This window comes from Thamnophis sirtalis, unplaced genomic scaffold (genome assembly GCF_051295495.1).
Source record: "Thamnophis sirtalis isolate CommonGarterSnake01/CBP01778 unplaced genomic scaffold, rThaSir2_p1.2 scaffold_2, whole genome shotgun sequence".
Lineage (NCBI taxonomy): Eukaryota > Metazoa > Chordata > Lepidosauria > Squamata > Natricidae > Thamnophis > Thamnophis sirtalis.
The window spans coordinates 108,881,972-108,905,083 of record NW_028261382.1 but is presented as its reverse complement, the minus strand read 5'-3'; the positions used below and the strand labels follow the sequence as shown (position 1 = coordinate 108,905,083).

Genomic DNA, 23,112 nt, shown 5'->3' with positions numbered 1-23,112 from the left:
TGTTTCGAAAGGGCAAAGTGTTGGCTCACATACTAATCCAGTTCTGCTACTCCATCTTTTGGGGAGTGACTCTGTGCTATAGCTCATCTATCGCCTCCTTTTCTGCTCTTGTTTTGTTCTTCTAAACTCCTAAGCTACATCAAGAGCTACATAAGAGCCGAGGTGGCGCAGTGGTTAGGGTGCAGTACTGCAGGCCACTTCAGCTGACTGTTATCTGCAGTTCAGCGGTTCTAATCTCACCGGCTCAAGGTTGACTCAGCCTTCCATCCTTCCGAGGTGGGTGAAATGAGGACCCAGACTGTGGGGGCGATATGCTGACTCTGTAAACCGCTTAGAGAGGGCTGAAAGCCCTATGAAGTGGTATATAAGTCTAACTGCTATTGCTATTGCTATCAACAAAGGGAGCAGTATCAAGATCACATAAAGTATTAGCACTTACCGTATTTTTCAGAGTATAAGACGCACCAAGATTTTGAAGAGGCAAATTAAAAAAAAAAGTCTTGGCACTCTGCACACCTCCCCAAAACAGCCCATTTTTAATGAAAACGGGTCCATTTTTTTTGTCAAAAAAAGGGCATGCATAGCCTTTAGGAGGCTTATAGAGTGCCCCTGGAGACTTGGGGGGGGGGGCGCAGAAACAAGCAAAAAACAACCCATTTTCCACTCATTTTTACCCTCCTCAGCCCCCAGGAGCACTCTGGAAACCTCCTAAAGCCTATGCATGGTCACTTTGGTGAAGGGGGCGGGGTTTCAGGAGGCCCAAAATGCTGTATTCAGTGTATAAGATGCACCCAGATTTTCACCCTCTTTTTTGAGGGAAAAGGGTGCGTCTTATACTCTGAAAAATATGGTAATTTATACTACACTGGTAAGACCATACTTGCAATACTATCTTTTTTTTCTTTTTAAGTATATTTTAGATTGTTTTTGTTAAAGATTTATACCCTGTATTGGTTCTGGGAAGTCGGGGGGGGGAGGTTGGGGGGGGTTGGGGGGGTTGGGGGGGAGGGTGGGGGGAGGGAAGTATATATTTGTAAAAGTGTGTTTTTCAAAATTCTCATTAAAAAAAAGACCATACTTGCAATACTATGCCCAGTTTATTTAATTTCAATAATTAATTTAATAATTAATAGTTAATCTAGTTCAGATGTCAGCAACCCGCGGCTCTGGAGCCGCATATGGCTCTTTCATCCCTCTGCTGCGGCTCCCTATATGTGTCACAACCACCAAAGTGCGATACCTGCTGGCACACAATTTATGGAGCTTTTCGAACCCCGGTAGGTCAACCATGGATAAACGCAAGAAAAGGACATTTTCAGAAGAAAACAGAATGTTTAATTCAACTACATATGCTAGTTTTGTGCCCACTCAGGAAATAGTCAGACATGGGGAAGGGTTTTGTAGCTCTGTGTGTTTTCTTTTCTGTGGGAAATGGTTCCAAATGCCTCTCTGAGTGTTTAAGGTTGCTGACCCATGATCTAGTCCAACCTCCTGCTCAAGCATGAGATGTTAATGGGAGCGTGCTCAAAATTGCGAACTGGTAGGGAAGGTAAGTGAATCCCACCTCTGGATGGGTGGCATATAACTTTAGTAAATAAATAATATTATAGTCCTTCCATGGATAAAGCATCTCCCTGCCATTCATTAAAACTGCCACATCATAATTCAGCCTTTTTCAGGAGCCTGCACAAAGATGCAGCTGCGTTAATGAACTAAACCATGAAAGCTGGGCTGTTTTAATGAGACTTTTTAAAACAGCTGCAGCTTTTTCCAGATTCAAATGCAGGTATTGTGCCCGTTATGTGCCAGCCCCAAACTACATCTGAATTATGTTTACTTCAATAATATATTATGCTTCATTGGGGCGATCATGAACGCGAGAGGTGTGGTGGCCTGGAGGTGGAGCTCTTACCTCACAATCAGGAGACTGTGAGTTCGATCCTAGGTAGAGGCAGATATTTCTCTCTCTGGGCACAATGAGATTATATCTGCTGAACAAAACTCCGCATTGGCAACAGGAAGGGCATCTGGCCAGTAAATACTCGCCTCCATATAGTTGCTCTTTAATCCACCCCGCAAGGGATTAAAGGGTCATTAAACAACAAAGAAGACGACAATGGTTTTTATGAATGAAATATATTAACACCTAAAGCACAAAGCTTTCTAGACCGAGTGCGTTTCCAAGCAAGCCAAAGCATCGTCCTTCTCACCAACCTTTTGCTGATGCTCCTTGTTGTCCTTGTAGAAATAAGCGGCGTGGGCTGTCTTCTCAATGGAATCAGGTACAACAACGGGGAGAGCTTCCAGCCCAATTGCAAGTATAACTGCACCTGCATCAACGGGGATGTGGGTTGCATCCCCCTGTGTACTGACTCCAAGCCACCCCTCGTTTGGTGCCCAAACCCAAAGCAGATTAAGGTCAAGGGCGAATGCTGTGAAGAATGGGCCTGCGACTATTCAAAGAAACCCAGGAAGACATCGGCACGACATATCTCTTCGGCAGGTAAGGTGGGGTGAGGGAAGCCAAGCAACGAGCAAACTGGCTTGAAGTTTGGATGTGTTTGTTGACCATGGCAACATGAAGAGGGGTGGACTTCAACTCCCAGAATTCCACCCATCTTCACGTCGCCAGGGTTGAGAAATACTGTCCCAAAGGATAGAACTGTAGGCGGCATAAAGAGTGAGAATGGGTTGGTTGTAATTCATCACATTGTGAGAACTCAGACCTTGTTGTAGCAGCACCTTTAGCGAACCAGATGATGCCATTAAGCCTTTGTAACAGCCACAGCAATAGCACTTAGACTTACTGTATTTTTCGGACTATAAGACGCACTGGAGTATAAGACGCACCATGATTTTGAAGAGGTAAATTTAAAAAAAACGTTTTTGCACTCTGCAGGCCTCACAAACCCACTGCACGCCTTGTTCCCCCCCCCAAAAAAACACCACGCAGAGCTTTGGGGTGCTTGTAGAGTGCTCCTGAGGGCTGAGGGAGGGGGTGGCAAAAGCGAGCAAAAAATGGCTCATTTTCTGCAAAAACGGGCCATTTTTTTCAAAAAAGGGGGGGCATGCAGAGGTTTTGGGAGGCTTGTAGAATGCTCCTGGGGCTCGGGGTGGGGGGGACAAATGAGTTCACCCCATTTTGGATGAGAAGCGAAAGGTCCGCACGCAAAAAGGAAGTCCAGTTGCCTCCTGAAAAAAGCACCTTTGGGGCAACCATGCCCTGGATGACTGAGGTTCTTATTTATTTATTTTTATTATTTAATTAGTTTGTATGCCGCCCACTCTCAAAGAGACTCAGGGTGGCTTACAGGTAAAAAGGGAGGGGGGGACATACAAAAAAAACATTAAAATTTCACAACATTCATAACTTAGGATGAGGCTGGATAAATCAACAGCCCCAGGCCTGCCGGAACAGAGTTTAGAGTTTAGAGTTTAGAGTTTTATTTCATTTGTATGCCGCCCTTTTCCCTAAGGGGACTCAGGGCGGCTCACAACTTGAACAAGGGAAAGGGGGATACAGACAATTTGACAACAACACAGAACAATACATAATTAAAAAGCACAACAATCATACCATTCGAGATAGGGGCAGTGAATCTTTAGCCCCAGGCCTGTCGGAACAGCCAGGTTTTAAGGGCTATGCGGAAGGCCTGGAGGGTGGTGAGGGTACGAATCTCCACGGGGAGTTCGTTCCAGAGGGTCGGAGCAGCCACAGAGAAGGCTCTCTTCCGAGTAGTCGCCAGTCGACACTGGCCGGCGGATGGAATTCGGAGGAGGCCTAGTCTGTGGGATCTAATCGGTCTGGTGGAGGTAATTGGCAGCAGGCGGTCTCTCAAGTACCCAGGTCCAATACCATGAAGGGCTTTATAAGTGACGACTAGCGCCTTGAAGCGTATCCGGAGACCACGTTGCAGTAGTCCAGACAGCCAGGTCTTGGTCGCTTTGCGGAAGGCCGGAAGGGTAGTAAGGGTCCGGATCTCAACGGGAAGATCGTTCCATAGGGCCAGAGCAGCTACAGAGAAGGCCCTCCCCCAGGGGGTCACCAGCCGACATTGACTGGCAGATGGAATCTGGAGGAGGCCTAGTCTGTGCAATCTGGGAGGTAACTGGCAGGAGGTGGTCTCTCAGGTAGCCAGGTCCGATACCATGTAGGGCTTTGTAGACCTCTTGTAGACCTTCTCGTCATAAGACCGGTAACAAAACTTCAACTAATCTCATCAATGCCTTCGCTTCTCAGTTTATGGAGGAGAAATTGACACATGGCAGAAGAACTGTATCCTGCAAACATCTTCCTGGAGCCCTTGCTCCAAGACTTGTGGAATGGGCATTTCCACAAGGATCTCAAATGATAATGCCCAGTGCCAGTTTATGAAAGAGAGCCGGCTCTGCAATCTGCGCCCATGCGAGGTGGACCTCACCAGGCACATTAAGGTACCTCCAATGTAAGACTAGGTCAACTGGGGGAATCACATGCGACTTTTGGAGAGGAGAGGTCAGGGCTGCAGTGGGAGTTTGATCAGGGTTGGGAAACCCACCCAACCCCATGGGAAAGGTGGAGGAATCTGAAGGGACCCTGGAGGTCTTCCAGTCCAACCCCCAGCTCAAGCAGGAAACTCTATACCAGTAATGGCTAACCTTTTTCGCATTGCTTGCTAAACGGATGCATGCGTGCGACAACGCGAATGCGTGTCTGCACCCATAATGCAATGCATGCTGCAACTCCCTTGCACCCCTCTGCGCATGTGTGTGAACCTTCCCCCCCACGTTCCCCATGCCCTCCACACATGCATGCATGAACCCCCGCACCCCATTTTGGGCCTAGTAGGCCTCCTTGCAGCCTCCTGGGAGGAAAAGGGGGCCAAAGGGGGCATGCCCCCCGCATGCATGCTTGACCCCCACCCCTGTGCATGAATGCATGGCCCCATCCCCATGCATGCACATGTGACCCCTTTCCTCAAGCATGTGCACATGTCTCCTGCATGCACCCCGCCATGCATACGCAGCAGGGACCCAAAAATCAGTAGCGCAGTGGAGTTGAGCTAGGGAGATGGCTCATGTGCTCTGTGTGCCAGCTGTGGCATGCATGCCATAGGTTCGCCATCACAGCCCTATACCATTTCAGACAAATAGCAATAGTGATAAAACTTATATACTGCTCTGTTCTGATCCCCATGTTGTCCGTTCAAAAACGAAAGCCAAACAGAACGTTCAAAGGAATGTTTTTATCAGTCCCGGCTCTTGCTGGCTGCGAGCCCAAAATAAACACAGATAAATGCTCTGGCAAAAGTCCTAACTCATAAACTGCTACAAAACAGGATTATATAAATCAAGTCACTTATCCAAGTGCTTTTCTCGAGGGTTGCACACGAACGGAGAATGTTGACTAGAACAGAAACTGAACGTTGACTTCTGCAACCAGGGTGTGGCACCATCAGTCTTTTATCCACAGGAGGAGATCCTAACGAGCCACAGCTGCTCGTTATCATCTCCTGTGAGTCCTCAATTGTTCCTTACGTCGGTCAGGTCTTCTCCTGCGTGCATCCCGAAACAACTCACAGGAGGTTTCTGTGTCAGCCCATCTCACTGATCCAAGGCTCAGTCATTACTGGGGACCAACTAGTCTCTCTGAGCCCTGCTCAGAGTCAGAACCCTGTCCAGGGCCCTCCGCCTCTTCCAAGCCTGACTCATAGGGCCCCTCGCTGTCAGAGTCTGATAGCAGCTCCAAAGGGTCCTGCCAAGCCACAACACTGCTCCATGGTGCTTTACAGCTGTGGTCCACAACCCCTGATCCGTGGACTGGCACTGGTCCACGGCATGCCAGAAATCACTCCCTGCAAACAAGTAAAGCCCCATCTGTGGGATGCAGGGAGCACATGAAACCAGGCCCCCTCCGCTCTGTGGAAGAACCTCTCTCCATGGAACTGGTCTCTGGTGCCCAAAAGGTTGGGGGGGGCACTGCTTGACAGAACACTCTGAACGGTCAACACATTGCCCCCAACAATCTGGATCCTCATTTTATGGACCTCTGAAGGATGGAAGGCTGAGTCAACCTCAAACGGTTGTCCAATCTTGCCTTCAAAACCTCCAGTGTTGGGAACTTCTGGAGTCAAGTTGTTCCACTGATTAATTGTTCTCACTGTCGGGAAATTTCTCCTTAGTTGTAGGTTGCTTCTCTCCTTGATTAGTTTCCACCCATGGCTTCTTGTCCTGCCCTCAGGTGCTTCGGAGAATAGCTTGACCCCTTTTTCCTTTTTGTGGCAGCCCCTTAGATATCAGAACGCTGCTATCAATATCACCCCCAATGCTTCTTTTCTCTAGACTAGAGATACTCAATTGCTGCAACATAAATGTGGAGCTCAGTTGTGGCCGAAGACTGTCTTTATGTTTTCTTTTTTAACACCGGAAGTTTAAAAGAAGAGATTGGATAACTATTTGTCTCAAGTGGTGTAGGGTTTCCTGCCTAAGAAGGGGGTTAGACTAGAAGACCTCCAGGTCCCTTCCAACTCTGTTATTGTATTGTATTGTATTGTATTGTATTGTATTGTATTGTATTGTATTGTATTGTACTCTCTTCTCTTGTCTTCTATATTTTATTCTATTCTATTCTATTCTATTCTTCTATTCTATTCTATGTTCTATTCTCTTCTGTTCTGCTCTATTCTTTCTTCTTTTCTTTTCTGTTGTTCTCTTTTCTTTTCTTCTATTCCTTTTCCTTTCCTTTTCTGTTCTGTGTTCTGTTTTGTTCCATTCTGTTCCGTTCCTCTATTCTATTCTATTCTATTCTATTCTATTCTATTCTATTCTATTCTATTCTGGAAAGAGCCGAGGTGGCGCAGTGGTTAGGGTGCAGTACTGCAGGCCACTTCAGCTGACTGTTATCTGCAGTTCAGCGGTTCTAATCTCACCGGCTCAAGGTTGACTCAGCCTCCCATCCTTCTGAGGTGGGTGAAATGAGGACCCAGACTGTGGGGGCAATATGCTGACTCTGTAAATCGCTTAGAGAGGGCTGAAAGCCCTATGAAGCGGTATATAAGTCTAACTGCTATTGCTATTGCTATTGCTATTCTATTCTCCTCTCCTCTATTCTATTCCATTCCCTCTCCTCTCCTCTATGCTATGCTATGCTATTCTATTCCCTTTTAGAAAAGCTTGGTCCGTTTTGGTCAACTTGATCAAATTTGCACCATGTCTGATCAATTCTCTTTGTGTCTCTTTCTCCCCTTCTTGTAGCCTGGGAAGAAATGCTTGGCAGTGTACAGAGAGGAGGCTCCCATGAACTATACGCTCTCTGGGTGCACAAGTAAGATCCGCTACAGGCCCAAGTACTGCGGCCTGTGTCTGGATGAGCGTTGCTGCAGCCCGTACAAATCAAAGACCATTGAAGTCAACTTCCACTGTCCGGATGGGACTGACTTTTCCAGGAAAATCATGTGGATCAATGCCTGTTTCTGCAACCTGAGTTGCAAGAACCCCAATGACATCTTTGCTGACTTAGCTCATTTTCACGATTACTCCGAAATTGCTAATTAACTTGATAGGAGTTGATGGGAGGGAGGGAGAGGAGAAGATCAAGAGGGAAACGGAGATACAGTGGCCTACAATGTATTACTACTCTGATTTTACAGAGGGTTAAAAATTAATAAAAGGTAGTTGTTGTTGTTGTCATTGCAGTTGTTTCACCTGGGGCAGGTGAGAAGGAAGCTCCCAGCAGGCCTTGTTGATCTGTCTGTGTATGTTCCAGCATAACTGTGCAATGCCTCAAGCAATTTCAACCATACTTGGTAGACAGCTTACTTACCCTCTGGAAACTAATACTGTGGGGGTAAGACACCCCTAACACCTCTTGGGGGGGTGTTCTGCTAAGATACAGCCTGTTGGGCCTTACAATGGCTTCTACTGTACTACCGTAAAATGGCTTCTACTGTGCAGCGCAGTCACCATGCTAACGGCTTCACAGTACTCCCTCTGGTAAGGGGGAAAACCCAACATTAGAAATTAAGGTGGTATCATTTTTCTTGACATTTCTGGGGGCACAGGGAAAACATTTGGAACTAATTTAATTGTCACTGAGATGAGGGCTTTTCCTGTCTATTACAGGATTCGGATTAAAAAAAACACCTGGGCAATGCAGGGTTATCAGCTGTCTTCACACGTTGTCCACAGCTGCGTGAAAGAGACATCATGTCAGGGTTCCAAATATCATCCAGAATTAAATCAGAGTTCAAGGCAGAACTTTCCTCAAAGTTCCAATTTAATAAGAGAGACATGTTGGTACATCTGTGGGAATCCCGAATCTGAAAGCTTCCGGGGTTTCCCACCCAGTTGAAAGTTCATGATCTTGTCCCCACACCCACAAGTCCATTACATGGTCCAATCTTCCTCCGCCACGCTGGCATTTCCACCCATCTAGTTCTGGCCAGGTGCAGAGATGCGGAGACAAAGAATGACCTTGGGCTTCTAGAAAGGAATGTTTTATTTTGACAACACTTTCTACAATTCTACTCCTTACTATTTCCCCTCCCAATTACCCCACTAATGAAGCAGCATAGTAGAGAGAGAGAGAGAGAGTGGGGCAGGCCAAAGATCCTAAAAGGAATATGGTTGCAGGCCTGACACATCAGTTTTTAATATCCAGTTTCCGATCTATGAGGCACAAAGTTGTAATAAAGAAAGCCGGCGCTGAGCATTTGCAAAGAAACGAATGGGATATTTAACGGTTGAATCCATTTGTCTTTCCTTTCTCCTACCAATTTCAGATAGTTCGGTTAATAGTGGCACTTCGCTTTGTAAAAATAAGCTCACCAAAAGCTACCAGCCTGTTGTTTGGGCTAACCAGGTGAGGGCTGAGACAGGTGAGAAATTACGGAGAAAAGCAGGGATTTTCTACCCCTGCAAAACTCCAACCTGCATTTCTGAGCCGTGCATAAAGGAGGGAGTGATGCTAGGGCTTCCCTGAACAGCAGGGGTGTCAAATTCAAAGCCCGGGGGCCAGATTTGGCCCACGAGATGCTTAGATCTGGCCTATGGGGCCTAGATCTAGAAACAGCAAGAGACTGGTCAATGGTGCCTCTGTTGGCGAAAATGGGCTCCCGAGCTCTGTTTTTGGCTGCGACAGCCTCCTGCATTCTTCTGCATGCAGCCCTCCCCAGCTCCGTTTTCCTTGGCAGAGGATTGCAGGAGATTGTCGCAGCTGAAAACGGAGCTCAGGAGCACATTTTCGCTGGCAGAATGCTCAAGTCACCACAGAAGCCCAAGAGTGACATTGAGCTGTTCACACACCCCTGGCCATCCCCCATCCCTCCCCAAGGTCAAACACAATGAAATCAAGTTTGATACCCCTGCTGAACAGCTAAGAAACGGTCTCGTTCAACTTGAAGATGGCAAGGATTCCTTGGGAATTCTGGGAACACCGGTTTCCCCAACCTTTCCCCCCCCCCACCGGGGACGTTTCGTGAATGGGAATTTCTCCACAGACCAGGCGGGCAGGGAGAAGATAGTTTTGCACGCAACCAAGATCCCGTACATGGGCAGATGAAATTTCATTCACTTGCTCACCCGCAGCTGTGTGGCCCGGTTCCTAACAGGGCATGGACCAGTACCAATCTGCGGCGCTGGGCTTTGAGACTGCCGTTGTCGAAGCCTTTAAAGTCAACAACCAACTGGTTTCCCCCCAGAACGGCCGTATTTTCGAGTGGCAAAGAAGAATCGGGGGACAGGGTGACCATGTCTTTAAGGCTACTAACCTCACATGCTTGGAATTGGCAAGTCACCAATTGATGCTCAAGTTTAACGTGCCCCAAGTTGTTCAGAGGCCAATTTATAGCTACCTAAGCTCCTTTTTATCCTTTCATAACAGGCCTTAATTAGACGCCCTTCAGTAAGCTGTCATCCTCCAGATGAGAGGATATTGATTGGAAATTAGCTTAGTTGTAATCCTGACACACCTTTCCTAGCACCTTTCTTTCTTTCCTAGAAAGAAAGAAAGAAAGAAAGAAAGAAAGAAAGAAAGAAAGAAAGAAAGAAAGAAAGAAAGAAAGGGAGGGAGGGAGGAAGACAAACAGGTTTTTAAAGTTTTTTAAAAACTTTAAAAACTTTTTTATGCTCATTCAGTTATTCTAAATAAAAAGAATTATTCTTCCCCTCTCCCTAACATTCTTTTTTCCCCCCCCGTGTAAATGTGTTTTTATTTTACATTTTCATTTTCGTACAGTCACATATATACTGTGCATAACCGGGGCCATAAAACATTAAACAATAAACACAGCCATTCCTCTTGTCAACAATACCCCCAAGAATAGAAACCCAATATACCTCTTCGACCCTCCATACACCCTTTCTTTCGCCCCCCTCCAACTTTCCATCTTCCCTCCATCATTCCCCTCTACCCTACTTCCCCTCCCCCTCTACCAGTCCTCTCTCCCGGTACACTCCCTCCCTTCCTTCTCACCCTCCCTCCAATCCTCTCTACCCCTCTCCCTAACGTTCTTATCACTAGTCTGGACACAGAAATAAAACCAGCAAACACTGCAAAGTTACAAATTTATTTTGTTTGAAATAAATACAAATAATTCATTAATAAACTCCCCCCCCCAAAAAAAAATAATAGGCAAGTGGAGCCTCTCTATTACAATCTGCTATTCTTCATTAATAAACTTTCCAGGAAACTTTTGAAGTTGTCATTTGAAGAAAAAAAAAAACAAGAGCAAACCCAGGTAATTAACCTAGGGTAAAAGAAATCAGTTCTCGTGAAATAACTCAGATATTCAGCTCCGGAGATGCTAAATGATGCAAATGCTCATTATCCAAAATTTATTAGCTATATTAAAGTTTTGTGAAGTAGCAAACAGATCAAGCCAGTGGAAAAATAGATATAATTATGTTCCAATAAAAACTAAGAATTCTCGTCTATGCTAGAAACCTGTTGAGCTGTCCTGCTCACTGCTTCCCTCCTTGTAGCGCTGCAGACATTGGCAAAGTGGCTTTTCAATTGTAGAATCAATATAATCTACTTTTACAATCATCAGACTAAATCTCTAGTACAGCCTTGCCTCTGCCTCCAACATTTTGCAAATATTTATAGTTTTCAGTAATCACTACACACGATTTCCACTGTCTTAATTTACTGCTAGTGTCAATTCAAGAATGAGATGCTTGTTACTTCTGCCCCCAAATTATCGGGGAAACAAAATATTGGGGAGGTGAGTGAGTGAGTGGGTGGGTGGGTGGGTTGGTGGGGGGAGGGTATCCCTGTAGGAAAACCTGCAACACCAAAAGTGGTTTAATTACAATAAAGAGAACAGCTTTACTTATCCGTTGCTGCGGCTTCTTAAAAAGGCCACTTGCAGAAATGCAAAATTTAAGACCAAATGTGGTGCATTTCTAAGAATCCTGAATCCTTACTCTGGTTTAATTAAGCAGCATGGAAAGACCGCAGCCAAGTTCTCAGGTCTGCCTGAAAGAGATTTCAGTGGGGTTTTCTTTTTTTTAATTGCCTCCAGGTTGTATCAAATGCCCCCTTTTTAATGTTGTGGTGTAGCAAGTAAGATGCTATCTGTGAGGCCAGTCACCCAATTCCCTTTGGACGAATAAGTATGGGTCAGAGCTGAGGGTGAAGAGTTTTAAAAATCTCCCATTGTTTTCTTTTCATCCTTCCCCATCTCCCCCCCCCTTTCCATAATGAAGCCTTAAAATCAGATGGGAAGGGGGGATACTTTGTTTTTAGAACCGGGTAAAAGGGAAGCATAGAGATGACCCACAAGCTTCAGGCAATCGCTTTCCAAAAAAAGACAGACAGGTTGAAATCTTGGATCTTTAAAAATATATATATATATATATTAGATCAGTGTTTCTCAACGTTGGCAACTTGAAGATGTCCGGACTTCAACTCCCAGAATTCCCCAGCCAGCATTCGCTGGCTGGGGAATTCTGGGAGTTGAAGTCCGGACATCTTCAAGTTGCCAACGTTGAGAAACACTGTATTAGATCAATAACTGGATGAGTGTTAAAGCCATCTAGGAATAGCTGGAAAGATCAGCCATTTGATTAGGGAAAGAGAGGAACTGAGATGAGGGGTTTTTTTTTTGAATTGGTCCCTGTGGATTTGGGGAAGGGAGGGGCAGAGATCCATTTGTTATTAGGTTAATTATTGCAATGTGCAAGCTTCTGCTTGTTCTTGGGTTTTGGACGAGGGCGCCGCCGTTTTAACAGGACACTTCCATCGACTTGGGGCTCGGCTGTCCACTGGTCGTCTTGGCAGAATTAGAACTCAGCTCGATGTCCGTGGCAGCACGGTTCCGGGGAGCATCCCCAGTTGGGGCTCTGCTTCTGGGCCCTTCGCCTGTATGGGACCGACTGCGGGCCCCTTCCCCAGTGTGGGCTCTGCTCCTGTTGCCTTCCATGGAGGTGACGCTGGAACCGGAAGCTGTGCGGGACCGCATGAGTCTGGTCATGCTGGCGGAAGGCACTGCCAAGGCAAAACTCGGGGTTACGAGAGGCACACTCATTTGCAAGGACCACGATTTAAAACTCTTACATAGTTAACAGAATTATTTCCCTTGTTTATGATGGCCAACTTTTATCGTGTTAAAAATGATATACGGAGAGGCTCTGGAGACCACAGCCAAGGCTCCAAAGAATAGGATTTATTTGTGTGCCCTCTGATGCAGTTTTTCTACCCGACAACCACAATAGAACCCCACCCCCAAGACAAAAAAAAAATCTACCGATTAGAAGTGTTTTGCAATTAAGGAAATAATTTAGAAAGACGACAGGGGGAAAAGAGGGCCACAAAACCTCTAGAGACAATAACGACCAAAGCAGACTATCAGGCGGATCAAACGGGACTTCTAGAACAAAAGCAAACATCCACCTGGCTACAGAAACTTAGCCAATTATTATTTTTTAAAGCCAACAACTACTTACTGTATCCCATTCCCTGGATGAAGTATTTGAAAGCTTCAGCAAGTTTGGCAGGCTGTAAAAAAGAAACGCAGCATGTGAATGTGGTAATTACCTGTTATTAAATGTTCCCCCAAAAAGGAGATTGGACAAAGAGCAGACAAAACAAAAGATCTCAGATCTATTCAATATGTTTAGAGCTGTGGAAGAACTGCCAGCTTAATTATCTCTGCAACTCAACCCTAAAACCTTTGAGGTGGTCTTCTTGGTATGGTTTACGCATTACTGAGTCTGGTTAATTAGTTGGCTGTTCTGTCCCCCCAGCTGGTTTTCATGGTTATGGTGGGACTAGAATTCAAAGTCTCCTGGTGATTGGCTCAAAGTCATGTAGTCAGCTTTCATGGCTAAGGCAGGATTTGAACTCGGCCTCCTGCTTTCTAGCCAGGTCCCTTAACCACTACACCAAAAAGGCTCTCAATTCTACCTAGGGAATTTGGCTTTCCATCTCAGATGGTGAATACAAATAAATGGATTTGGTTTGCAATAGGCCAACATTTTGTGAAATTCTCCTCAAGACTCATTATCTGTTGCTGCCCCAAATCAATTCTCACCTGGGAAACCTGAGGAAGACCACCACAATCAGCCATCTGCAAAAGAAGAAAAAATAGTCAGTAATGCTTTAATTTAAGGGGAAAAAAATCCTACTCACTCAACAACAATACCATCTTACTTGCCCTGACTCGCAATTCAAAACTTGAGTCTACAACCATATACACAGAAAAAATGGATTTTATCATTGGACTGTGAGAAGCACAAAAGATTTCTGGATATAATGCTCACTTAGAAGTCTGTTCAGAAGAATTTTAAGGGAGGTTTTTTTTTAAAAAAAAGTAATATTCCATTTCAGCTGCAGATTCCTAATGTTTGCTGATAAAAGGGTAGGGAAGACACTTATTTGCTAAATGGAATAAGTAGTGAAAGTTAGGTCGTTTTAAAACCCATGTTTTTTTTCATGGTGACCACTAGCTCTGAATGTCCAAAAGTTGACCCATCATATCAGTCCTTCAGATACGTTGGCCTTCAACTCCCAGAATTCCACTCAGCTGCTTGGGAATTCATAGGCAAATACATCTGAATGGGTGGACACTAAATTAGGAAGGCTACTCTCTACCACAATTCTGCTGAATGAATATCTCTTTTTTTGATTTAGTCGCCATCTCTTTGTGAGGATGGGCAAGTTACTAGCTGAAAAAAGGCATATATACCCGTGACGGCACATGTGCCAGAGATGGCACGCAGAGCCCTCTCTGCGGGCACGGGCACCGTTGCCAGCTGCTCTTCTGGTGTTTGGTGTGTGCATGCATGCCAGCCAGCTGGTCTTTGTGTGCGCTGGAGTACCAGAAATGTGTGCACTGGCCCAACTGGCCTTTGGGTTTCCAGTTCCCTGGTGTGCATGTCCTGGTTTGAGCACTCAGTGCCGAAAAGGTTTGCCATCACTGGCATAGACTAACTAAATTAACGACAACTGGATTTGAAATGCAATTCTTGTTTGGAATTACACCATTTACGGTTTGAGAGGAAATTCAGGACAACCAGTTGTTGATTTTGCTGTTATCAAATGTCCAAAACAGAACTGAATCTCAGGTTCTACAATCCTTCGAATCGCTCAGCCTTTTTTTGACTCATGGCCCAATGCCTGAACTAGACAGAGAGAATCCTCTTTCTACCATGTGCATGGGCAGGAAAAAATTTGGAAGAGCCTTCCACCCACCAATGGTTTGTTGTTCTGTCCACCTTGCCAGATCAGGAATGAAGGAAAAATTGTAATTCTAGAATATAGTAGGAAGGGACCTTGGAGGTCTTCTAGTCCAATCCCCTGCTTAGGCAGGAAACCCTACACCACTTCAGACAAATGGATATCCAACATCATCTTTAAAACTTTCAGCATTCACAACTTCTGGAGGCAAGTTGTTCCACTGGTTAATTGTTCTGTCAGGAAATTTCTCCTTAGTTCTAAGTTGCTTCTCTCCTTGATTAGTTTCCACCCATTGCTTCTTGTCCTGCCCTCAGGTGCTTTGGAGAATAGTTTGACTCCCTCTTCTTTGTGGCAACCCCTGAGATATTGGAAGACTGCTATCATGTCTCCCCTAATCCTTCTTTCTATTAAACTAGACATTCCCAGTTCCTTCAAGTGTTCTTCATATGTTTTAGCCTCCAGTCCCCTAATCATCTTTATTGCTCTTCTCTGCACTCTTTCTAGAGTCTCCACATCTTTTCTACATCGTGGAGACCAAAACTGGATGCAGTATTCCAAGTGTGGCCTCACCAGGGCCTTATTGTTTACTGTTTACTGTTTATTAGGATTTGTATGCCGCCCACTCTCGAGAGACTCAGGGCGTGTTACAGATAAACAGGGAGGGGGAACATGTAAAAATTAAAAAAGAACAAACATTAAAATTGCACAACATTCATGTAGCTTAGGATGGGGCTGGATGAAATCAACAGCCCCAGGCCTGCTGGAACAGCCAGGTCTTAATCGCTTTGCGGAAGGCCGGAAGAGTAGTAAGGGTCCGGATCTCCACGGGGAGATCATTCCATAGGGCCGGAGCTGCTACAGAGAAGGCCCTCCCTCAGGGAGTCGCCAGCCGACATTGGCCGGCAGATGGAATCCGGAGGAGACCTAATCTGTGAGATCTTATAGGTCTCTGGGAGGTAAATGTCAGGAGGCGGTCTCTCTTATAAAGTAGTTCAAACTGTACCTTCCATCAACAGTATGACATGACAAACCCCCCCCCCCCCAAGACTAACTATAGAATGAGGGATGGGAACAAAGGCTTTGAGTTCCAGAAAAGTCTGGCAGCACTCATAATGCCTGGATAAACTTCTCAACCCCAGAATCTTCTTAAGTGTTTACTGTATTAAGCTTGACATGGGTCAATGAAATGGGGCATGTTTACCACTTGAGCCTGCACACTTCCCTCCGAGCAGGATTAAAATCTATTATGGGATGAATTTCTAAACATAGTAGTACTATCTACTGACCCCTAATTACATTTAAGAACCCTAATGCTTGGCCAAAAATATAGGTCAGTGATTTTTGTCAGTCAAGAAGGAAGAGTGACTTCCATACTTGTAGCCTTCAGCTTCCTACCTCTCTCTGATTTCACTACTATTTGCTTAATGTAGCGTATCTCTCAGCCAGTTGCACTGCTCTAACTACTAACACCTGGATCAAAACACTCTGTAGTCCAGGGGTGTCCAACCTTGGCTACTTCAACTCTCGGAATTCTCTAGCCAGTCATGAATTCTGAGAGTTGACGTCCACAGGTCTTGAAGTGGCCAAAGCTGGACACTCCTGCTCTAGTCCTTTTCACAAAAATCTGAACTCTTCACACCAACCCCAAGAACTCCGCTTTGGGCCAGAGGTGGGTTACCTTTAAAAGCGTGGTCTTTGTTGGGTCAAGTTTAGCATTGCAGTCCACCTGTGAGGAAAGGGAAGAGACAGAAGGAAAGAAAAGCTGACATCACATCACATTTTCAGAAAATCCAATTGTATTTAGAGGGTGGAGGCCTACTTGCTTTAAGGATAAGTCCCATACTTATCTGTCACCTAGTGAAGGGATTCCATTACAAGCAGACTCCAACTTACAGCCATTCTTTTGGGGTCATTTGATGTTACAGTGGTATTGGAAAAAGTGATTTACAGCCACCCTGTTCTGACCTAGGCATCACCAAATCACGAAGCAGATTCTTTGTCCTGATAAAACCCCTTTTTATTAAGCTCATGTGAATTCCTCTCATTCACATCCTGCAAAGTGTCTTTCAAGAGTGAATTGACAACCACAGACCTTATCAGGCTTGGAGAGCTGCCAGGTCGATATCTTCCAAACACAACGCTGTACAAGAAAATACTTAGGCAAGGAGTCTCTGAGAGTCGCAAACAAATCTTCACACTAATTAAACGAACAAGTTGTCTCCTGCAAACTCCATTCCCCTTTTGCTCCTCTTTATTCCCTATGGGAGGGGTCATTCACCATCCACCTGTGCCTTTACTTCCGAGTCAGCCCTTGTTCCTTAACTGTTCCCTTCTCCTGGCAGCCCTGAGCATGCGCACATCGGAAACAGGCTCCAGATGTTCTTCTGCCCCACTGATGTCTGACTCTGAAAGCAGCTGATGACTGTTATACGGCCCTGGCCCCATCTCTGCCTCCGATGCAGAGCCCTCATCAGAGCCTTCGCCAGACTCCAGGACTGGTCCATGTTCCTCCCCAACCTCCTCTCTGTCTGAGTCTGCCATCAGCTCCACTGGAGGGCCACAACACATCCTTGCATTGATGACTGTTGCAGTGTCCCCACGGTGACAACTGTGCTTTGGATCCTTGTCAACCAACACACATTTACCACAGTTGCAACGTCCTGAGGTTACGTGGTGACAGCTTGTGGCTTTCTCAGCCAGCTTCCAACAAGCAAAACCAAAGGGGAAGCCAGGAGGAGGTAGCAATTTGTGATCCTGTGGTGTCTCACTTAATGACCGCACCACTTAATAATGAATTTTCCGATCTCTATTATGGTCGTAGGTCAAGAACTCCCTGTAGAGGATTTCAGGAAGTTGCTAGCGAAATTCTGGATGCTAAAAAGCACCGCTTGATATTCCATTATTTTTTTTCTGATGCCCGACTGCTCCGTAACAGGCAGGAACGTGAATTCTGTTTTCCCCTTTTCACAAATCTATCTTGGGGGTGCAAAAGTTCAAAGTTCGCAGCAGCACCCAATCATTCTCCTTTCCTCTCCCCATTTTCTCCTTTTGCTGATATTCCAAAAACGGGACTTCTGAAATTATGCCTTAAACTTCCAAGTAGCCCAAAGACCACAAGTTATTTATTTACCCCAGGTTTCTAGACTGTCAGCTATGGAAGGAATTTAATCCCTCTCCTTGGCTCTCCAACAGCTGTCAGGATGCTTTCATCTTGATTCCTGCTTGAACAGAAGGCTGGAACTAATATCCCAAGGACCAGCTTCCAAACCTAGCCTATTATTTAGATGGTGGGAGAAACTCTCATTGTTGATTATAAGTACTGCTTTTAATTCCTGTAAGAACTAAATTGCCTAGTAAGAACTTTTCACCGAAAATGCAGGCAAGAAGATAAGGCTGTGATTAAGTGTGTTAACGATTCTGGTAATGAACTGGATCTATTTATTTTTTTTGAGTCCTCCATTTGAAACGACATAAAATACTTTTCGTGTAGCTTGTCCCCCGAGATCTATTTCTTGTATACCCCTTCCCACGCTTTGGCTACTTCATCACAACATCCCCAACGTTGTTGTAAGCAGCTCTTACTTCTCACAGCTCATACCTAGTGGCTGCCACCTTAGTCCAGGAACAGACAAACCGGTTCACTCCCTCATTTATCTACGAAGCTTAATGAGTAACTTCAACTAAATCATTACTCTTCAATCTTATATCTGATTTGACCCAAAACGGGTCAGGAATACAATGGTTGGTATTATTTCCAAGGTACCCGCCTGTGATGGCTAGTCTACCTTATCTCCGAAAGTTAGAAAGATACGATGGCAATAAACTCATAGGACTGAATTATCTTGACCCAGGATCCAGAATTCCAGGTGAGCTCTATTTAATATTTTAATATGTAAGCCTGAGAAACTGGTACAATATTAGGGTTGGGCTATTAGGCCTCGATAAACTGCCATTTCCCAATCTTAGTTTTTCCCTCCAATCTTCAAGTAACTCCAATGAACTGTTAGGGACATTGCCCTGTTTTCCCCAAAAATAAGACCTCCCTGGATAATAAGCCCAATCGGGCTTTTGAGCGCATGCACTAAAATAAGCCCTCCCCCAAAAATAAGCCCTCCCTGAAAATATTGCAAGCAATAGCAATAGCAGTAGACTTATATACCGCTTCATAGGGCTTTCAGCCCTCTCTAAGCGGTTTACAGAGAGTCAGCATATTGCCCCCAACAATCTGGGTCCTCATTTTACCCACCTCGGAAGGATGGAAGGCTGAGTCAACCCTGAGCCGGTGAGATTTGAACCGCTGAACTGCTGATCTAGCAGTAGCCTGCAGTGCTGCATTTAACCACTGCGCCACCTTGGCAAGACAGCAGAAGGCACGAGATGACCACGCTCGCCGCCTCTTACACCTCAAAAATAATAAGACCTCCCCGAAAATAAGGCCAAGTCCATATTCCGGGGAGGTCGTATTTTCGGGGGAAACAGGGTACGTACCTACCTATGTATGTAACTTCCTCCCTTTGCTATTATGTACTTACCACAGCGTCAACGGCAGGAGAGCTGTCTCCAACCACCAACAGAGAAGGGCACCTGAAAGCAAACAATTGAAGAAAGATTTAGTGGCTTTGCACTTCGTTAAACTGTTATCAGAGACAGGCCGAGGTCGTTGCTCCACCAGTTCAAACTCAAGGTGTTGACTTGTTGAGAAAAATGAATCAATTTCAAAAAAACCTAAATACAGCCAATTTTTTAAATTAATTTTTAAAAAATTATTGTCTTACACGCAGTTACAGAAATACTTTCACATAGTTATTATTCTTATTTATCTTTATCACTTTTACGTATTTGTTTTTCCATATAAAAAGGTTAAGATATACATTCTGGGTTGCTTGGCTGACCATCCCATACATCTATTTTGTATTATCACCACCCTATTTTTTCTTTTCTTTTCACCCTCCCTCCCTTCTCTCCTTTCCTTCTTCCTCCTCTCCTTTCCCTTTCCTTCTTCCCTTGCTTCTCCCCTACTCCTCTGTTCCTCTCCCCCTCCTACCCTCTCTCCTTCTCTTTCTATCCCTTCTATCCTTCCTTTCCTCTTTCCCTCCCCTTCCCTCTCTTCTACTCTCCTCCTTTCCTTTTCTAATACAGCTGAATTATTACGGTCATCCTTAAGTAGGATCAAAGTTTACTTAGGACAATTTGAGTCATGCTCGGGTTTTTTTTCCCCTGCCCCTGAATACATAAAGGGGATTGCAAAAGCGATGATTATGCTGGCTTTAATAGCTGCCCTTTTTGCTCAAAGGATATAAATCTATAACATAAAATGAATGCTTGGATCACTGGAGCAGCTCTCACCGCCTTCCTCCTTCGTTGCTGCCATGACGGGCTGAATCTTTTCATTTTGCACCGCAGCAGAACTGGAAGTATGGTTGGAAATCTAATTTAGCCTCAGGGACCACGTGGTTGGGCTCACCGATCTCATTTCTATTTAAGAATGAGTTTTCTTCTACTATCACTCATTCTTGGCTTCTATGGGTGTTTTAGAGTCAGTGTTAACAGGATTGGTGCAGTGTCCTAGAGGGGGAGCTCCCGCCTCACAATCAGGAGGCTGGGAGTTCGATCCTAGGTAGAGGCGGCGATTTCTCTCTCTGGGCGCACTGAGGATTTATCTGCTGGATTCCGCATTGGTGACAGGAAGGGCATCTGGCCAGTAAACATTCTGCTAGCTCCATTCAGTTTCCCAGACTCCACTCTGCAAGGGATTATGGCAGTGGTGGGTTCCGGCTTCACTCTCATGGACACGCGCAGTGTGTGCATGCGTCGTACCTGCCTATGACGCCTCCGCAAGCCAGCTGCTTGGCGGAGCGTTGCGCAGGCGCTGTACGCACCATGCGCGTGCGTGGAAGTGCCAAAGGCTTAAAGGACAGGTAAGGAGCTCGGGCGGTGCTCCAGGCAGGCTCCGGTATGCCCGTACCAGGCCATACCGTCTGCAACTCACCACTGGGTTATGGCAGTGGTTCCCAAACTTGGCAACTTTAAGACTTGTGGACTTCAACTCCCAGAATTCTCCAGCCAGCAGAGCTGGCTGGAGAATTCTGGGAGTTGAAGTCCACAAGTCTTAAAGTTGCCAAGTTTGGGAACCACCGGGTTATGGGATCATTTAAAATGAAGATGATGATTAGAGTCAGTGTTAACTCCTGGTGAATGCTTGAACAAGTCCCTGCAGTTTTCTGGGCAAAGCTTTTCAGGAGTGGTTTGTCATTGCAAACCAAGCTTCCTTCCTAGGGCCGAAAGACAATGACTGACCCAGGAGCACCTTATGATAAGGTAGAACACAATTCATTTCTTAAAATTCGTACACTCCAAAATTTCAGTAGAAACTGAGAAGGTAGCTTTATAATCTTCATCAAAGCTTCAGTAAGGCCACAACGCAGACTGCAGACGGGACCCCCAATAAGGAGTCAGGCAATCTTTCTACATTGTAGACTCCCCTTTGAGCCACGGTGCCACGGTGGTTAGAGTGAGGTACTGCAGGCTACTTCTGCTACCTGCCTGCCGGCTGCCTGCAATTTGACAGTTCAAATCTCACCAGGCTCAAGGTTGACTCAGCCTTCCATCCTTCCCAGCTGGGTAAAATGAGGACCAAGAATATTGGGGGGGAAATAGGCTGACTCTGTAAACTGGTTAGAAAGGCCTGTAAAGCACTTATAAAGCAGTGTATAAGTCTAAGTGCTATTGCTAGTTACCGTCATTTTCAAACTATAAGACTCACCGGAGTATAAGATGCACCATGATTTTGAAGAGGTAAATGAAAAAAAAAAGGTTTTTGCACTCTGCAGGCATCCCAAACCCTCTGTATGCCTCGTTTTTTTAAGAAAAAAAAGGGGGGGGCATGCATAGCCTTTAGGAGGCTTATATTGTTCCTGGTGGCTGGGGGGATAGGGGGAATGAGCAAAAACGGTCCGTTTTTTGCTCATTTTTGTCCTCTCCAGCCCCAGGAGCTCTCTGAAAGCCTCCTAAAGGCTATACATGGCCTTTTTTCGGTTTCAGCAGGCCAAAAATGCTGTATTCAGTGTATAAGACACACCCAGATTTTCACCCTCTTTGGGGAGGGAAAAAGATGTGTCTTATACTCTGAAAAATACAGTACCTGCTCTTATCATTGGCCTTATCCACTAAAGCTCACTTTTGGGAAGATCAACTAAATGCTGCTGATGAAGCCTACCTTAGCTAGGGGCTGTTAAAACATGTTTTAGTAAGCCAGCATTCCCTTTGTGTGTTTTGCAATGGGTTGATATCACCAGGATCTTTACCATTTGCAGGAAGAAGGAAACGCTTAGGTCCCCTTTTCCAACTCAACATTAAAAGGATGATTGTGACCAAAACTCACTGTAGAGTAATCACATTTACTCCTGGAACTGGACGCTCGATGTCTAGATCTCTTCGGCTGCAAAACAAACAGGAAGCAATGGTGAGGAGTTATCACATATGCAATTTTTAAAGCCCATTTCCCCCCAAAAGGTGGGAAGAAGTGTCTCTCTCTGTCTCTCTCTCTCTCTTTCGGAGTATAAGATGCATCTGAGTATAAGACGCAGCAAGGTTTTGAAGAAGAAAATAAAAAAGTTTTTGCACTCTGCAATCCTCCCAAAAACGGGCCCTCCCCCCCAAAAAAGGCATGAATAGCCTTTAGGGAGCTTGCAGAGTGCTCCTGCGGGGGAGGGGGGCAAAAACGAGCAAAAAACACCCCGTTTTTGCAAAAACGGGCCCTTTTTTGTAAAAAAAAGGGGGGCATGGCTAGCCTTTAAGAAGCTTATGGAGTTCTCCTGGGGGCTGGGGGGGGGTACAAATGAGCAATAAATGGGCCATTTCTTGCTCATTTCAGCCTCCCCAGCCCCCAGGAGCTCTCTGAAAGCTTCCTACAAGGTATGCACGGCCATTTTGGTGACGGAGGCGGGGTTTCGGGAGGGAAAAAAATGCTGTATTCGGTGTATAAGACGCACCCAGATATTCAGCCTCTTTTTTGAGGGAAAAAGGTGTGTCTTATACTCCGAAAAATACGGTACTCATCAGAGCTGGGTAGCAAGATCTCCAAAACAATCTCAGATCCTCTTACTGATTCGCCCCCTGAATAGCAGAAGCAAATGTTTTCCTAAACGTTCTGAAAAGCTCAGTGGCGTTATTACCTGTTGTAAGAGTTGACAAACAGGTGGAGGTTGCTTTGGTTCATGTCATTGATGATGTGCTGGCGGTAAGTATGGATCAAATCGTGGCTGCTGTGAATCTCCTCCTAGGTTTAAGAAACATTCTCATCAAATATCAGTTAAGACCAGGAAAGGGAGAACATCAAAGGTGGCATTCAGCCGGTTTGGATCGGTTCACCCGAACTGGTAGTGGAAATCATGGTTGGGCCTGTCCACCTACTCCCGGCTCTATGCGGTCCTGTTTAGGCACGTTTTTGAGGTTGG

General features: G+C 45.4%; 2 protein-coding genes across 2 annotated transcripts in view; one reads left to right on the top strand and one right to left on the bottom strand.

Annotated features, from left to right (window-relative positions):
* The window catches only part of CCN4 (cellular communication network factor 4), a 29,952-nt gene extending 22,163 nt beyond the window's left edge, over positions 1–7,789 (top strand). The window contains exons 3-5 of the mRNA XM_087703843.1: positions 2,246–2,503; positions 4,241–4,434; positions 7,234–7,789. Of these exons, the coding sequence (XP_087559969.1) occupies positions 2,246–2,503; positions 4,241–4,434; positions 7,234–7,533 (752 nt within the window). The 3' untranslated portion in view covers positions 7,534–7,789. The remainder of the gene's footprint in view (positions 1–2,245; positions 2,504–4,240; positions 4,435–7,233) is intronic.
* A 2,736-nt stretch (positions 7,790–10,525) lies between these two features.
* The window catches only part of NDRG1 (N-myc downstream regulated 1), a 60,756-nt gene continuing 48,169 nt past the window's right edge, over positions 10,526–23,112 (bottom strand). Inside the window, exons 10-16 of the mRNA XM_087706663.1 lie at positions 22,831–22,934; positions 22,038–22,094; positions 19,189–19,240; positions 16,335–16,382; positions 13,512–13,547; positions 12,925–12,976; positions 10,526–12,466 (exon numbers count right to left, since the gene is read on the bottom strand). Coding sequence (XP_087562789.1) covers positions 12,204–12,466; positions 12,925–12,976; positions 13,512–13,547; positions 16,335–16,382; positions 19,189–19,240; positions 22,038–22,094; positions 22,831–22,934 — 612 coding nt within the window. The 3' untranslated portion in view covers positions 10,526–12,203. The remainder of the gene's footprint in view (positions 12,467–12,924; positions 12,977–13,511; positions 13,548–16,334; positions 16,383–19,188; positions 19,241–22,037; positions 22,095–22,830; positions 22,935–23,112) is intronic.